This window comes from Phytophthora infestans, genomic scaffold (assembly GCF_000142945.1).
Source record: "Phytophthora infestans T30-4 supercont1.145 genomic scaffold, whole genome shotgun sequence".
Taxonomy (NCBI): domain Eukaryota; phylum Oomycota; class Peronosporomycetes; order Peronosporales; family Peronosporaceae; genus Phytophthora; species Phytophthora infestans.
This window is the reverse complement of record NW_003303614.1, coordinates 240,343-258,176: the sequence shown is the minus strand read 5'-3', so window position 1 is coordinate 258,176 and position 17,834 is coordinate 240,343. Positions and strand designations below refer to the sequence as shown.

Below are 17,834 nucleotides of genomic sequence, written 5' to 3'. Positions count from 1 at the left end.
ATCATCTTGGATAACTTCAGGCTTGCTGCACAAGGGTTCTCCACCATCTTGGCGTTCCGTTGATTGAATCGTTCCACAATGTCGTCAATGTACCGAGTTTGCTTGATCATCAACGTTCCACATTCTCTATCGTGGTCAATCTCCATTCCCAAAATGAATTTGGCCTCGCCAAGCTCCTTCATCTTGAATGCGCTCTTCAGGGCGTTTTTGACCTCCCGAATTTCGTCGCGCGTCTTGGCCGCAATGATCATGTCGTCCACATATAGACATACGTACACGAATGCGTTTTTGGAACGCTTGACGTAGACACACTGGTCGGCTCCGCAACATTTGAAACCATTCTGCAGGAACACGCGATGAATAGTCTTGTTCCATGCACTTGCAGCTTGCTTCAAGCCGTAGATGGCCTTTAGCAGCTTGCACTTCATGCCTTCAGCATTCTCGAGGCCAAATGGAACGTCCATGTAGACCAAATCCACCAAACAACTGTTTAGGAACGCTGTGTCGGCATCCAGTTGCTCCATAATGTAGCCGCACGTAACGCAAACAGCGAGTACAACTCGAATCGAGTTCATATTCGCAACTGGGGAGTACGTCTCAAAGAAGTCTATTCCAAACTTCTGCTTGAACCCCTGCGCTACTAGGCGTGCCTTGTAACGGATAACCCGGCCGTTCTCGTCACGCTTCTTCGTGAACACCCAGCGACATCCAATGGAACGAGTTGTCGTTCCACGTGGAACGAGCGTCCATGTTCCGTTCCGGGAATGCGAGTTCAGCTCTGACTGCATAGCACGACGCCACTCTCCTGCTTCGTTACTGGCAATAGCTTCTGCGTACGTGTTAGGCGTATCTGGAACGCCACCAATGTTGGCCGCGTACGCCAACACTGCCTCTGCGAGCAAACCATCTTCGTCGATTCTGGCACGCTTAGGAGATGACGGTCCATCACTTCCACGTTCCACGTCTTCATCGTCACCATTCCCAAGTAGAAGTAATGGCTCACGAGGGCGCGTAGATCGTTCCGTTTCAGGATGGAAGATCATCCGGTCCTCATGGAACGATGGAGGCTGCGAATGGAACGTTGCCAAATCCAACCCATTTAACCTGGGCTCCTCCGGCGCGGGTAGCTGCTGTATTTCTGCGCTCCGTTCCGGTTCAAGGTCGTCCATCTCAATGTCTTGAGCAGGCTCCTCTGCTTCTTCCATCGGTTCATCCTGAGCAGGCTTACGTTCCACTCCCGATATTGGAACGATCGTATCATCGTTCCTCGTCACATGGATGACCGTTCCTGAAGCTGGCGACTGCGTGTCATAGATTCCGCCCACCTCACGCTCGTCCAGCTTGACCGACCGTGTCACCTTGACCTTCGACGCATCCATGTCGTACACACGATATCCTTTCACGTTCTCAGCGTACCCGAGGAACGTGCACTTGAAGCTCTTGGGTTCCAGCTTCGTTCTCATCACGTCGTCCACATGAGCGTACCCTTGTGACCCAAAAACACGTAGGTGTTCCATCCGTGGCTTCACCTGGAACGACAGCTCGTACGGCGTGACATCAGAGTTTGATGTGTTCGTGGAACGGTTGATGAGATACACTGCAGTACTAACCGCTTCCGCCCACCACTGCGTCGACATAGACTTGTAGTGCAGCATGCTTCTTGCCTTCTCCATGATGGTACGGTTCATGCGTTCCGCCACTCCATTCTGCTGAGGGCTGTATGGAACGCTACGCTGATGCACGATACCGTTCCGTTTGCATAGTTCCAAAACTGTCTTGTTCACGAACTCCGTTCCATTATCGGAACGAAGACATTTTAGACGTTCCCCCCACTGGGTTTCGTACAATGCCTTGAACTCCTTCAGTTTGCTGCCCACCTCGCTCTTGCTCTTCATAAAGTACGCAACGACAAACCTTGAGTAGTCGTCTACGAACGTCAGAACATATTTGGCACCACCCTTTGAGATCGTTCTCATTGGGCCCATTACGTCCGTGTGTACTAGTTCCAACACACGCGTCGTTCTCGTTAGCGATCGTGACGGGAACGTCGTCACGGTCTTCTTTCCCTTCATACATCCACCGCACAAAGTCTCGTTCCCATTTTTCACATGTGGGATACCAATTGTGGAACGTTGAGTCTTCGTCAGCGCGTCCTTGTTGAGGTGACCCATGCGAGCGTGCCAAAGCTCCCACTCGCTGTCAGGACCGGCGTATTGCACGAAGTGTGCCTCCTCCTGCTGACAGTCCAGCAGGAACGCCTTACCGACCTTCTTCCCTGACGCTATCGCAGCGTTCCGTCCCCAAATTACACAACTGGAACGCTGGAACTCCACGCTCATGCCTCGTTCCGCGAGCTTCCCGACCGACAATAACCGTCTATCGAGCCCCGGAATGTGGAGCACGTCCACCATTCGGATGCGTTTACCGTCCAAACCAGTCAACTTGACCGTTCCAGTTCCTGCGACGCGCAGCTTCTTGCCATCTGCAATCGTCACGTTGATGCCACTGTCTAGTGCCTCGTACCCAAATAGGTCGTTCCGGTGAGGGGTCATGTGCGACGTCGCACCACTATCAATCAGCCACCCGGCCGAGCGTTCCCCACCAACTGCAAACACTGCATCGTCTTTACTGCTCTTCTTTGCAGCAGGACAGTCCCGCTTCATGTGACCCACTTGGTCACAGTTGAAACACTTGCCCTTGAAACCAACGTTCCGTTTCGGACCGTTCCATTTTCGATCGTTCCATTTTTGACCGTTCCCTCGGCCGTTCCGGAACTTGCCTGCGTTCCCATTCACTTGGAACGCCTTCTCCATGGTTTCTTTCTTCTCGAGTCGCTCGTACTCCTTCAACAGCTTTTCCTTGGCCTCGATGAGCGTCACACCCTTGGCATTCTCCACGATAGACGAAATGAGCTCGTACTCATCGGGGAGGCTGCTCAGCAGCACCACCAGCTGGCGTGCCTCGTCCATGGGCTCTCCTAGCGTCTGCAACCCGACGATCAGCTCATCAAACGCATCCAGATGCTTTGCCATAGTCGATCCACTTTCCATCTTGAACTCGTGGAGGCGACGCGTCATCGTCACGCGGTTGTGGAGCGTGGTGCGGTTATAGAACTCTCGCAGCGTTCCCCAAGCTTCTATGGAACGAGTGGCCGACCGAATCTTGGTCTGATGCTGGAGTTCCACTCCCTGAGCGATGATGCCGAGCGCCTTGGCATCATTGACGAGCCACGCCTCGGTGATCTCGTTCTCCGGCTTGACGGCTTGAATATGCGCAAGCAGGCCCTTCCTGGCTAGCGTCATGCGCATATTGTACTCCCAGTGGAAGTAGTTCCCACTCCCGAGGAGGACTTCGGCGCGCTTGGTCGTCGTCATATTTTGGAACGTTCCAGTAGAGTTGAGCGTTTGCGGCTGTTAACCTGTTGTTGTTGTTAAAGGCAAATGCCGAAGTGAGTAGATTAAAGTCAATTAAATCTGTCCTCTAAACTTCAGTGCTCCTGGCCATCCACCAGATTAACCGGTTTGGGACCGGTCCATTTTGGAACGTCACGCCGGTTAGCCGAACCGTGCAGAGTCGGTGCATATCAACACGGAGTCCCCGTATTTTATTCAGCTGAATCATGGACAAAACATGGAAATTCATGGGCAGAACATGAAAGTTCATGGCCATGTACTGGGCCTCAGTCGATTTCAGTGCGACGGTTTTCTGAAAGCTTAATTGCTACACAACACATCATGAGCATTATGCCGCTCACGGATCGTCTCCCCTCACGGTTCTCGGTCCAATCTACGTCGGAGTATGCGGCGAGCTCCGTTCCTTGTCGGTCGTACGTGACCGGCCAATGATATGCCGAGTTTGTTGGCAATACTTCGATTGATGCTTCAATTTTCGATGACAACAAACTGGATCATGTCGACAAAATTGCTGTAAACCGCTAATACATTCCGAAAGAGGGCGATGTGAGCATCGGTATCTTGGCTCCCTTTATCCAGCGGGGACACGGCAAAAAAACGTTCGTTAGAGCCGTCCGCCAACCACGTAGAGTCCGATGTCTGCAACAAAATGCATGGTGCCATGGGTCCAGCCGTCTTACATAATTCCGAACAGGATGCCCATCTCTTCGAAGATCACGACACCCAGCTTTGTAGCTACCTTTATCTTGTCTGCCTTGACGGCTTTTGAGCTGGTCGATTGTCACTTGGACATGACCCTTGTAAGCTCGTCGCCTACCTCGCTAAGCGGCATGCCTCGCACGACCACCCATCGTAGACCCTGGTAGCGATGCTAGCTTTCCTCAGATAGGAGTCCAAAAGCTTGAGGGGGCGTTCGCTACCTTGGCTATGCGCGTTGTGCTGCGCAAGGAAGCACTCAATACGGCTTAACAGGTGTGACACGAGGTTGAATTAGCCCGTACCGGACAGCTACTTGCGGCAAGCATCGGGAATCTTGCAGCAATGGATTTCTTCGCCTTGGGACTCTTAGAAAGTGCACAGAAGTACCTGTTTGTCACCATTGTCGTAGTTTAGGAAATGAGATGTCAGCTTAGCCACTCACTTTAGCTAAACACTGAAAGAGATGGCCAGGAAGGTCCTTTTTTTGCTGAACCGGTCGCACAAAAGTGAACCGGGACTGACTGGCCTTCTCGTCAGGTATTTTATAGCAGTAATTTGGACCACTGTATTAATATACTACCTCCGTTCTGAAAAAGATAACCATTTCAAATTATATTACAGCCTACCCAAAAAATACCCCCTCTATGCCGATCATTTTTTGGATTTCGAATCTCCCGTGCTTTCCCGACAAGACTCCCAGCTTTCATTTTGAAAGCTGGCACCTGGGGGAGATCACAGACAGTGAGCGCCAGGCCGTCTGGTAGACCTTACTGCCTCGCAGCGTGGGAGGAGTGCTCAAACATGGAGAGATCGTTTGGGCTGCAGCGTACTTCCGTGTGGGCCGTCAAGTTGTCGAGCGAATTTGGAGGCGTGGAATCAATTCAATGGGAGATCGAGTAGCAGCCGTGGTCAAGTCAAGGAAGAGCGCATGTGGTAGGAAGAAGGTGGCTCGAGCTGAGCTGTGCGAGAGAATCGCTGCAGTTCCTGTCAATGAGCGCGAAAACCAGCGTCTGCTTCAGCGCGCGTCCAACATGAGCTGCTACCTGGTTCAGCAGCTGATCAAGGAAGGCTACATACGGCGTGCGCTCAGACAGACCCGCCCACTACTTACACCCACGCACAAGTTGGTGCGCTCCGGCACAAGGACAAGCAAGTACGAGCTGGCACTCTCACTACGTCACTGCCTTGTGACGCTACCTCACTCGCCAATGCTAACGCGTACATGCTGCTTCTTGCAGCGAGCAGCTTCCCACCGCCTACCGCTGAAGTTCCAGAAGCCCCACTGAGCGCCCCTTTAGAATGTGGCGATGTAGCTGCCGTCTTAGATCCGTTTTTGTATCTGTAGTTGCACGGCGGAGCATGAACGCCTGTGCCTTGCTTAGTTTCTCACTGTCAGCTCTCGGTCATAAAGCTAGCTAGCCAGCCTCTTACAAATTAATAAACGCTCAAATGAACGAAGCGGAGCGCTGCGCAAAAAAAAAACCAAATGGTTATCTATTTCCGAGCGGAGGTAGTACTTGTTTTTAGGGGGTCAATAATAATTATTATATAAAACCTGCAAATATTGCAGCTCCGCAATATTTTTGAGGCCTACAAGGACATATCCTATTGTTTGGGACGAAACTCGTTCTAGCCAAATTGCCTTGAACGACATGCATCAACGACGGCAGCCAAGCCCAGCGTGAATTTTCTCATCAAAAACATTTTTTTGCTGCTACGTTAATGCAAAAGATTGTACGATTGGGCAGTCTTGATCTGAAATCTGACCGTAGGGAGGCCTAACGGATGTGCTCCCTTGCTTTTGAGCTCCTTTTCGTCGTACTTGCCGGTTCCTATAGCAGGATCTTGAGAGTGGAGAGTCTCTTGGGCATATCCGGCCAAGTTGTAAATCCGGTTAGCCTTACGGATCTGAGGAAAATACACTAGGTGGTCGGATCTAGCCAATTTATGTTCCTGTAATCACTACCAACGCTAGATCTGCATTTCTCAACCTTCACCAGGATTCTTGAGTATTTAATAACCAGTAAATCTTTAAAGATTTTAATAATTTATAAAGTATGCTGCTCAAAACTTAATATAAACCGTCATTTATCGGTACTAACTCGAAGTACTAAAAGCAAGCAAATCGGTCGAAAGACCAGCAGTACAACGACGAAATTGCTTAAGCATTTGACTACAAGTCGTTGCTTGCGCGCATACGTATGTGTTCGTTGCCAGTATCCAGCGGTTTACATGCTTCTCTGTCGTAAAATACATATATATATTCTTTTATACGAGTTTTGCATGCTGTAAAGGCATTACATGTACTTATTCTACGAGCAGATTTTTAGATGGGTCGGTAGCCATAACCAATTTTGATCGATCATTCGTGGCAAAGAAAACGCCTGCTTCTATAGAACGTATTTGTTTTCACAACGCGTTTAAACAGCGGCTCACAGCTAACTTATGCTGTTTTAAAATCTGTACCACCGGTGGTAGAATTGTGCAGTACCACCGATGGTACACCTGGGGTAAAACAGTTTCATCTTAAAAAAATATCATGAAAGAGTTAGCGTTCAGTGTGGTAATCTCAATAACCGACATACTGTCAGCGAACCTTTACTATTACCCTTAGCGAAAATTGGTTCATCTTGCTTTACTCATTCGCTAAATGAGAAAATTTTACCAACAAAAAGTGCAAGGTAAAAAGAAGTTTCTAAGACGAGACGTCACGAATCCAAATTTTATTTTAGGGACAATAAAAGCTGAGTGTCCTGTATTTGCCTCGTTCCTGGTACTCTTTCGTCCACAAAATTCAGATTGCTGTTTTAAACCATCTCTATTTTTTTTTTTTCGTTGCAGCGTCGAGGTCACGAGCTGCCTTGGTGCAAGAAACGTCTACTCTTTCTGGGGAGTTGTCTTTCAGATATGTGTGTGATTGCATGAAAGAATCAGAATGATTCTCCATCCATTGCCTTTGAGGACATCAAATCTGATGACATGAACAGCTATATTACTATAAGCTCTGTGCAACTATCGATTTCGCGGTAACTCGAAAAGTGTGTAGTAGAAGGAAGTGGCTGTGCATTTTTTAGCTTAAAATGTGGTTGTACAGCTTCTGGACGCGAGAAAAAACAATCGCTAACAATTCAGTGCTACTAATTACCATACCGGAATTTACATTAAAAACCTTGCTCTTGTGGCGGAGTACACTTGTTAAAAAGTTACTGACTTCAGTCACTAGAATACGGAATACTACATCGAACAAGAGCAAGCGAGGCATGTGGATGTCAGTCTGATGATCGCGTAGACTATTACCGTCTTGCCAATCATTAGCAACAACAAAAATCGACAGCGAATACAAAATGCAACTCCTAATTTTTGGTCACTGAAGCCATTTCTGAAGTTAGCTTAGCACAGCCAACAAAAATGACAAGAGAACTGAGCAGACCATAGTGTTTAGCAATGAGGTTATCAGCAAAATAACCAATTAGGACGTTTATTGTTCCTCGTAGCCTGCAGCTTCCTGTCGCGACTAAATCTGTCGCGTCCATCTGCTGCAGAATCGCTAAGAAGAACCTGCAAGCACCCAGCAGTCAAAGACAAGGCCGAACTCTAGTCGCTTAGTTGGCCTTGCGGGCGGCGGCAACAGCCTTCTTAACCAGCGAGCTCTTCTGCTTGCGGGCGATCATAGCCTTGAAGCGGTCGAAGTCGCTCAGCTCAGCGCGCGTCTTCTTGTTGTGCAACTTCTTAGCCCAGATCGAGGCCTCCCACTTCGCGAGGGTGTCGGCCTTAGCAAGAGCCTTCTTAAGAGTCTTCTCGCGAGCCTGGAGGGGGATGTCCACGGTCAGGTCCGTAAGGGACAGACGCTTGAAGTTAATCACGTGACGGTTCACGCCTGTGACGCTGAAAGGACCATCCACCAGGGCCTTGTTCTCGTCCACCACGTCGATGATCGTGGCGATCTTGCCGGCGTCCGGGCCGTAGTTGATAAGCACCACGCGGCCGATAGAAACGAAGCGAGTGAAGGTCTGTAGTTTATTATGCCAGCAAAATATGACAGAGTGATGGTCAGTTTAACACATACGCAACAACGACACGAGACGCACCATTGTTGCTGAGAGGAAAAACGCCAAACGAACTAATAAGCCTCGACGTTGGCGGCTGGGCTTTTGCCCCAGCTTTTAGAACCAGTCATCCCAACCCTACTCATCGGCTTTACTTTTCCACCAATCGCTACGGACTTATTAAATAAAAAAGTGATATGATAGGTAGAAAAAACTTTGGTGATTCACACACCGTGACTAATATTAACAAAGCTCCCCATCGCACTGATGTCCGCATGCTGCTCTTTGTAGAGTGAAGGGCGGCGATGGCGACCAACCAAAATGGTCCGTGTGCAGCGCTTTTTTCACCTTTCAGTTTGGAAACTTTCATCAAGTAAGAATGGGGTTCGTCAAGGTCCTTAAGAACAAGGCGTACTTTAAGCGCTACCAGGTCAAGTATCGTCGTCGCCGTGAGGGCAAGACGGACTACCGCGCCCGTAAGCGTCTCATCACGCAGGACAAGAACAAGTACAACTCGCCCAAGTACCGTCTTGTCGTGCGTATCACCAACAAGCAGGTTATCTGCCAGATCGCGTACGCCGAGATCGATGGCGACAAGATTCTGTGCCAGGCTACGTCGGCTGAGCTGCCGCGTTACGGCCTGACGGTTGGTCTTAAGAACTACGCCGCTGCGTACGCCACGGGTCTGCTTGTCGGCCGTCGTGTGCTGCAGAAGCTCGGCCTGGACGAGGACTACGAGGGCAACACGGAGGTTGACGGCGAGATCGTCAAGACCGAGAGCAACGGCCGTACCTACTTCGTGGATGAGGTCGCTGACGAGAAGCGCCCCTTCCGCTGCTACCTGGACTGCGGTCTGCGCTCTACCACCACCGGTAACCGTGTGTTCGGTGCCCTTAAGGGTGCTGCCGACGCCGGTCTGGACATCCCGCACAGCGAGAAGCGTTTTCCTGGCTACAGCCGTGACGACAAGAGCTACGACGCCGAGGTCCACCGTGACCGTATCTTCGCTATCCACATTTCGGAGCATATGAAGGAGCTCGAGGAGGATGACCCGGAGATGCTTGCCTCGCACTACGCCGAGTACGTCAAGGCCGGCGTTGACCCTGATGAGCTTGAAGACGTGATCACTAAGGTGCACGAGGCCATCCGCGCTGACCCGTCGCCTGCCGCTAAGAAGGATAACACCTTCGACAAGAAGTACAAGCGCACGGCCAAGCGTTCGCGCCAGCAGCGCCAGGCTCGTGTGGCCCAGAAGAAGGCCCACGCTGCCTCCAAGCAGTGAATCTTGTCGTAGGACTTGTTTAAGCTATTTGTCGTTCGAGACAGGTAGCTGTGTCCGCGTGGTGTAGTAAAACACCGCATCAACATGATGAAAGTTCAAACACTTATTTCTAAAGTTTTGCCATTTTTACGTTTGCAATTTGATGCTTATACTACTGTTGTAGTACTACGTAGTATAAAAAAACCTTTTTTAAGGTGTTTTACAAAGATGCTGTTTATTACTGTTAAGTTTAACCTCATTTCAGAACGTGTTTTTCGTGCCTTTACATTGACCCATTTTCAATTTTAAGCTGCGATGGCGTTTTCGATGAAGCTATCTGTAGGGAAGGGAAAGAAGAAGCCGCTAGGTGCGCCTTTCGCGACTGCAGCGAAGCAATACGGGCTCGCTTTACCAAAGAAGGATGTGAAGAAGAAGGCATGCGCGCAGGACTCACACTCTATGCCCCTCTTGTCTTCGCGCAATCATTCTGACCACTTATGTATCAATTGTGCAGGAGGTCTCGTCGGGTTTCAATGTGTTCGCCGCTGCAGCAGAAAAGAGCAGCAAGGAGAATGCTGAAGAGACTGGAAATGATACTAGACGTCGAGTAGGAGCTGAAGCAGCTCGCAGTCTGCAGCAGAGCCAAGTAGACAAGGTGCGCGCCCAAGCTCTGGCAGAAGACGCATCGGTCTTTGACTACGACGCAGTGTACGACGACATGAAGAGCGCGCGAGAGTCTGAAGCTGATAAACGCGCAACGAAGAGAGAAGAGGAGAAGAAGAAACCCAAATATATTAGTACATTGCTGCAACAAGCAAAGATCCGCGAAGTCGAGAACGAGCGCATTCGTGAGCGACGTCTCTTAAACGAACGCAAGGCGGACGATGTCATGTATGGAGACAAAGAGAAGCTTGTATCCGCGTCTTATAAAAGAAAGCTACAGGAAATGCAGCGCTGGGATGCAGAGGACGCACGACTTGCTGCCATGGAAGAGCAGGAAGACGTCACTAAGCAGGGCGAGCATGCAATGGCAGGCTTTTACGCGAATCTCAACAAGAACATCGCGATGGGCGGCTCGACGAGCAATGCGCGGAGTGCGTACACGGCCAAGGAGGCACGACATGACGCGACAACTAGTGAGAAACCGGCTAGCGCTGAGCGTGAACATGACGGCGAGACAGCCTCCATATCTCTTGACGAACCTGCGACCAAGAAGGCGAGAAGTAGTGAGCAACCAGACGAGGGTAGACAGTCTCCGCCAGCTCGTGACACTTCGCCTAAACGCAAGGAAGATGCCGAGGCTTCATCACCACGGAAAAAGGAGGCAAAAGCGAGCACGGAGGACGCTATTGCCGCTGCTAGAGCACGTTTCTTGGCTCGAAAGGCGCAACGCAAAAGCTAAAGAGTTGCATGCAACAAATTTGCGAAACATGGGATGATACTGAAAACATTTTGTGTTGAAGGTTGAAGATACTTTTTATCTAATTGTATTTTCATTTTAAAATGCCTACATATGAGTAAAATAAATATCAAACGTTTTGCCGATGCAAGTCGAAATTAATGCACCGACTGTGTCAAGTGTTGTAGGCCCAGCAGTGATGTAGCCGCCAGCAGCTCAAGATCTTTTAGCTGCGGCGCCGTGTTCTCGTCGCGTGAGCTGTTGCTCTTTGAGCGCTTGTTCTTCGTACGCTTGCAATCATCATGGGAGGTTATAGAAGCTGTAGAAGGCGAGGAATTATCCCGCATGGCCGACCACGAGCGCTTACGAGGCGAACTCGATGGGCTCGGCGCAGGAGAAGGCGATACCAGCTGGTGGAGGTTGGTTGGCACGTCCAGTTTGTTGCCACGCGGGCCGCCACGTCCTGTTGACAGGAAGTTCTTAACTTCAACTCCAGATTGACGCAACACAGGCTGCCAGAGGCGCTTCCGGGCGTTAGTAAACCAGTTCGAGAGCTGTTTGACTTCAATGCCAGCCTCGTTAGCCAGTTCCTCCTTCTCCTCCTCACTTGGGTACGGGTGGGCGAAGTGTTCGGGTGAGAACATCCAGGCCTTGAGGACGTTTTTGGCTTCAGGGTGTAGTGTGCCTCGACGCGTACCCTTTTTACGTCTCTGTGTCTTCTCTACTACGGGTTGTTCACTCTCCTCTTCGTCTGCACTACTAGTGGCAACTGTGGCACCCTCGAGCTCGTATGAAGGGCTGGAGAACGATGGCAGACGCAACTCGCGGCTGGGCGCACGCTGCGCAGAGATGGCGAACTGCAGACCTGGCAGCGGGTTCTTGGCCGGGTTGGGCGATGTGATAGGTGCTGACTTGCCTGTCAGCACGGGTGAGGCCATGGCCAGCGCCATGGTGGGATCCTCACTAGGATCCGTGGGCGACAGACACAACTGCGCCGACTTCTTGGCCGCCTGTTGCTTCTCGGGCGTGTTCGTGGCGGTCAGAAGGCGCATGGCCACAAGACGCGCGTGACTCGGTGGTTCCATTGCGGTGTGAAGGTAAATTTGTGTTGCTTGGTGACTCGAATAGACTTGCGAATGACGCGGCAACTTTGAGAATGAGAACCAAGCGTCAATGCGTCACAAGTTGCCTTTTTTGTATGGGCTTGACTATTGACGACACGCACAAATCGAGCAAGCCAATCAGCGCGCAGCGTGCGACGCGGCGTTAAAATGCGGGACAAGTGGACGTCGCCTCTCCTGGTGTCGTCTGGTAGCGTTCGGCTCCTTATGGGCTTCACGCGATGGGTTCAACGCCGTGACGGGGAGGGATGACCTGCTGTAATGAGTCGGTTGTGCGGTCGTGGATACTTTTTTCCCTTTCAAATAATTTGAAATGGATGCGCAGTTCGGCTTGATGGGCGTCGCTCGGTGAAAAACTCGTTCTAGCTGGTGTGGCGCGTTGCGGATTGCAAAGTGAAAGGTAGCGTCTGAGGCCCATGAGGTGTCAGTTTCTCTCCTGGCGCCAGGCACTGAAAGGCGAGCGACACCTGGGCAGATCTGCACGTCTCTTGGCGATGCCGCGACAAGAAGCCGCATTGGAGCTGGCCCTTTTTTACTTCGTAACGGCTCAAAAAGGGTCTTCTGCTCAAATTTTTGCTTCTTCAAGCGGAAGTGTCCCGACAGAAAATCTCGAAAAATAGAGACAATCCAATTGATTTACCCAGTTTTGACCTGGATCGGCAAAAAATGGGTCCGATCTTGATGTGCACCGGATGATGGTCATCAGAAATCGGCTGGCGAGTTGGTTTCTCAGCGAGTGCCGATGGCGTGTCAAATTGGCGCACAACGCTGCGAAGAGACGGAAATCTTTCCACGCGCGTGAGGCGGAGACCCCCAGCGCGATGGAGGGGCGCTGTCCTTTTGACAAGCAACCACGCTTATCATGAAGCCTCCGCCGGCTTTAGGGCCGTTACGGCAGCAGCGGTTGAAAGATGCCAATCAAGCGGCCCCTTGCCACGCACGAGCGTCCCTCTAGGCCAAAACGGACGAGTAGTGAAAGGGCGGCGACGACTAGCCGATCTTATTACATGTACATGATCACCTTGATCGGCTTCAGGTCCTGCCTAAGCCCTGCTAAGTGGATACGTGACAGCTATGAAGTCCATCAAACCTTTTCCCTTCGGACTTTGACGGTTCGACGTGACGGACAGAAACAGACCCGAGCAAAGCTATCCTGATCATGAGTGACATGTCCCGGTATCCTACTTGTCGCCGTTCTCGACGACCGCGCAGCGCATTCCGCATCGCGACCACTATTAATACAACGTTTTTTAAGGCAACTTCTTCCTCACCTAAATGTGACACTTAAGCCTAGCGCTCGTCGGTCAGGCAGCAGCGTTTCAATTGCCCCGCATGTTTTCGCCTATCAACGGTCGACTCAGTTGTCACTGGCAACTTGCCAGCTCGCACTTGCATGCCACGTAGCCGCTCTGCTTACTTCAACCTCCCTGCACAGCACATGATCCACAGGCACAACGTCCACTTCAATGATAAGCATGGCTAGCTTGCTGTCGCACCCAAACTTCTGGGCTCTATAGCTTCAGCGAGCCACACATTAGCGTGTGTAAGTACATGTATAGAATATCTCACTCTTTCGTGGATTTTCGACCCAAAAAGGCTGGAAAGTGAGGCCGTGTGAGTTTCGACGCCATGAACGCAACGTGCATCACGCTACCTCGTGGCAAACTTTGAGCACCAGGATTTGTTTCTCTTATCGCGGACAAGACAATACGTAACAAGGCGACGTCGTCTACTGTACATGTACACCCTTCGCATTGCCATTTTGTCTGCAATATATGCGATCGCTTGAGATGGTGCTTCTCGTTTGCACGAAAACTCGTGGAGTGTACAGCGTTGCGGGTACTGAGTACTCCTTCTGCGACCTTACATTTCGACAAGATATCATCCGTGCTCATCGAGCAATTCGTCACGTAGCTACGTACACGTACCGGCACATGGAGTCCCATGTAGATGCGTCTGACACTATAATACTGGGTAGTAGAAATCATCTACAGTCTTATACATGTACATAGTTAACTTTCACCTCTCTGACCACCATTCTGAACAAAAGGCGACGGATATCCCTATTTACCCCTTAGTGTACTGAAATGTGAAATACGGATAAAAGGATGCGGTCTCCATTGTAAACTCCTTACGTCATGTTGTATGTGGTAAGGATAGCACTAGGGCCTTGCACCATACTTGCATGCCATGATGATGAGGGTGTCAATGCTCTTATTTAGAAACCTATGTAAATTTTACAAGCAGAATTCGATCTAATTTGGTGTGGGCCACATATTTTTACTTAACGTAACGGATGCGCCCGAATAAAAGCCCCCTACCGAATAGTGTCCTGTGGGGTGCTATGCCTGCACTATTAAATACAAGCCCCTCCTGAATAGAGTCCTTATAAAAACTACCAAATCTGCTATTACAAACTTGCTGACCATCCATTCTACAGAGAGAAACACTTTCCCGTCATTTCCAATAATGCCTCATCAAAGGCAGTCAGTTAGCATTGGGCGTAAGCAAGAGGTGATCAAGTGGATTAAAGATGTCGTTTCAAGGACCTACTGTACATGGAGATTAACGCTCGGAAAGAGTCAGACCGAGTCGAATACACTCGCTTTGGTAACCCACGTATGCCAAGTGTTGACACCGTTTGCGATTGAAGCCTCAGCGCGTGGCGAGACACGGATGAGGCAACAATCATGCGGAGCGTTGAAATAGCAGGCTTCTCGAGAGACCCCTCGTCGTGGTTTATATCCAAGCACGATGTGTAAGGCGCAAAATTTCGTGAAAAGTGGTCGAAGGAACCAAATGAACGAAGACGTCGATCTGTTATATCTTTCAGAGTTAGATGATGCGTTAGACGATATTAACCTGGTACACGAATCATTTCAGCAAGGAATAAAGTCCTTACCCGTTTAAAGTCCTCTCTGTCACTTTCGGGCGGCACTATTAAATATAGTCCGGACTCTAATAGGGCGCGTCCGTTAATATAATACCCCAATTTAAATTAAATTATGCGGGGGAACGGATTCCCAACAATAGGTTTGTACCCTTAGGGTGGTTCTTAACCACTGCCATACGTGCCATGCCATGCCATGGCACTTCCATCTTCGTGGCACGCATGGCACCAACTGGTTAAAAATGAAAGATCCGATTTCGTGCCACAACGCGTTTTTTAACCTAATATTTGACATAGAAAATCATTTACCAAAAGGAAACCAAACGGAAACGTTACCTTGCTTGTACTGACAAACATGTCCAAGCGAGGGATGAAGAGCTCAGAGAAGGGGGCGAACAAGCGCAAGCGGCTCAAGATACTGCCGTCTACATATCCGTCGAACTCTGTGGAGTCTTACACATCAGCCACACCGCTCGCAACAACCAGCTCTTTGAAGAAGTCTGCGGAACGAAAGCGACGAGAGCACATGGAAGTACATTAAGCTTGCCATCAAGCAAGCCTGCAGCACCAGCCGACCCGCCGTTGGATCTTGCGTGTGCCACTCCGTTTGTACAAAGCGCTGAGAGCACCACTTTCATTGCCACTGCTTCCACCAGCAACGCCTATTAGTGACATTCACGTTTACAGTAGCGGGCGTTCTGGCGCTGAACTGCTGGAAGCTATCGATTCCATATTGAGTGCATCATCAGAGGATGAAATGGACCCACAATCATTGGTCGTGACTGCTGACGTCGTCCCTAAAGTCATTACGCCTGCGAGAGTGACAAATTGGACCGTTAAAAACCCAGGCAAAGTCCTCCCGCCGAAAATCAACGACTACGAATTGTGGACGGTGGCGCAGTTAAGAAAGGAATGCACCGAAAGAAACCTCCGTCTTTCCCGAGCGACTAGCAAACAGGAGCAAATACGCTACCTGCGATCGTTTGACGCAACAAAACGAGCTGTCGAGGCTACGGTGGACGAAGATATTCTTCTGGAACCGGGCTTACGGAAGACAAAGAATTGCTTCATTAGGCTCATGAATATTATCTTCTCCGACCGCTTCGCGGAGCGTCTTGCTCGGTCAGACGACACCGTGACGCGTGAGCAACTTGACGTAGGTGAAGTGAATGACAAGTCAACATTCTGGAAAGATGTTGGTGTGGAGTTCCGGCAAAATACTACCGACTACAACAAACTATTCGACAAGGCAGCCGACAACCCAAGGTTCGGCAACATTAACCCCTTTATGATCGTGCACCACGATGACGCCAAGCTCTACGACATGTGGAAAAAGGCAACGCAAAGTACAAGAAGGCGCAAGCAAAATTTTTCGTCTCCGGCCAGAGCAGCAACGACTTCTACAATTTTTGTGACGGCAACTTAGATACACTCTATCTAAAGATCTGCACTGAAGTTAAGCCCGAGCTCGAACACTACGTCAATGGTGGTGTGGTGTAGTAGAACACACAAATATCGTCAGATGTGGATTCCTTACACAAACCACAACGAATCGCCGAGTTAGGTCGGCGGTTGTATGGCCTGCGCAGAGGGTGGTTCCCTCGCGGTCCGGCCCTTCCGGGACAGACGAGTGGCTCGCTTCCACTCGGTTCCGACTAACCAAGTCAGATCACTTCCGAGGCTCCGCCGAGTTTGGTTCGGCTGAGCTCGTTCACAACCCTGTGCCCTCCACCAAAGGATGGACGACGGCGCGCGAGCGCTTTTACAGGTCACCGAGCGCAGAGGCTGCTCAGCTAGAAGTGTTACGGCACCCGGGCTATCCGACGTACCGGCCCGCTGAGTATGCGGGACTTTCTTTCGCGCGTAGCGAGACTTTGTCCTACCCGGACCGACCTAATCTCTTGGCGCTACCAGTCAATACCCTACAAGCTATGCCTCTCGAGTATTGACGGCAGGCATAATCCAGCCCTATGCAGGGACTTACCGGAAAAGTGTACACGTGTCTTGGACTAGGAAAATTCTGCTCTGTTATCTTCTGGGAGCCTTTTCGGCTCCTCCTATTTAATCCTATGCTTCTCATACAAATATCTAGTGAAATGTAGTCGTTTCGGATCTCTACCGACTCTTCAGGCGGCCGTTGAGCTCAGCGGCTATCCGGATAGCATATCCGGACAGATCGCCGAGTACTTACCGTGATCCTTGGCTCCTAAGCTCTGGGTTATCAGACTGAGCCGATTCTTGACCTAAAGTAGGTCGGCGTATGGTCGAATCTGGAAATCCCTACACCACAACTGCCCCGGTTATGATACGAGCCGAGCTGGTGAGTGTCTTAATCCTTCATTTTGTTCTGCCACCGTTGGTCCGTACTCGGCTGATGACGTCTCGCGGCTCCCCACCACCTTCTTTGGTACGTTCGTTGCTTCCGCTATCACTCACTTGGCAGCTCCTTACTCTTCGCATGTTGTTCTAGCACAACCCGTGGAACCATCCTTCTTCTCCAACTCCTCGTCGAGGTGAAGGCGTGCCAGCTGAGTCGATTCCTCGACCCGTCGGTACTCGTGGGGTCAGCGACCGGCATGAAGCTGGGCTGGTCGACCTGACAACTTCCCATGAGTCTGACGCGGAGTCGGCGGGGTCTTCTCGCGTGCGCCTTCCTGGTCCACCGAGCTTGCCAGGCGACACCACTTCGGGCGCCACCAATCAGCCAAGCTCGGCTGCTCCAGTGAGTCTTGACTCCCTCATGGCCAGAATTAACGAGGAGAGGGATGATCGTCCGAGAGAATTGACCCTTCTTGGCAAGGCTCAGGCTTAAGGAATCACTCGTTCCGGGGAACCCTCCCGATGCTGGACAGCGACGAGCGATATAGCATGCTGCTTTCCGCGGGGTGAGGGGTGGGAGATCCTAAAGGGAAATACCCCGACTCTTGGTTGACCCCAAGAAGATCGAGGAGCTCCCAGGTGAGACCCAAGGTGATTGACGAGAAGTAGCCGCGCCATGGCGCCGG

General features: G+C 50.6%; 4 protein-coding genes across 4 annotated transcripts; 2 read left to right on the top strand and 2 right to left on the bottom strand.

Annotated features, from left to right (window-relative positions):
* Positions 1-7,544: 7,544 nt before the first annotated feature.
* PITG_20189 (60S ribosomal protein L14, putative) lies at positions 7,545-8,254 on the bottom strand (the record flags this gene model as incomplete). Its single annotated transcript, XM_002895643.1, has 2 exons — positions 7,545-8,122; positions 8,201-8,254. 2 exons carry the CDS (start codon positions 8,201-8,203, stop codon positions 7,715-7,717), a joined length of 411 nt encoding a protein of 136 aa, XP_002895689.1.
* Positions 8,255-8,433: 179 nt separating this feature from the next.
* PITG_20188 (60S ribosomal protein L5) lies at positions 8,434-9,553 on the top strand (the record flags this gene model as incomplete). Its single annotated transcript, XM_002895642.1, has 2 exons — positions 8,434-8,445; positions 8,514-9,553. The coding sequence occupies 2 exons, from the start codon at positions 8,434-8,436 to the stop codon at positions 9,438-9,440; spliced, it is 939 nt and encodes a 312-aa protein (XP_002895688.1).
* Positions 9,554-9,734: 181 nt separating this feature from the next.
* On the top strand, positions 9,735-10,821 carry PITG_20187 (uncharacterized protein; the record flags this gene model as incomplete). Its single annotated transcript, XM_002895641.1, has 5 exons — positions 9,735-9,842; positions 9,934-9,956; positions 10,020-10,517; positions 10,641-10,670; positions 10,755-10,821. 5 exons carry the CDS (start codon positions 9,735-9,737, stop codon positions 10,819-10,821), a joined length of 726 nt encoding a protein of 241 aa, XP_002895687.1.
* A 155-nt stretch (positions 10,822-10,976) lies between these two features.
* PITG_20186 (uncharacterized protein) lies at positions 10,977-11,903 on the bottom strand (the record flags this gene model as incomplete). Its single annotated transcript, XM_002895640.1, has 2 exons — positions 10,977-11,076; positions 11,173-11,903. 2 exons carry the CDS (start codon positions 11,901-11,903, stop codon positions 10,977-10,979), a joined length of 831 nt encoding a protein of 276 aa, XP_002895686.1.
* Positions 11,904-17,834: the final 5,931 nt, after the last annotated feature.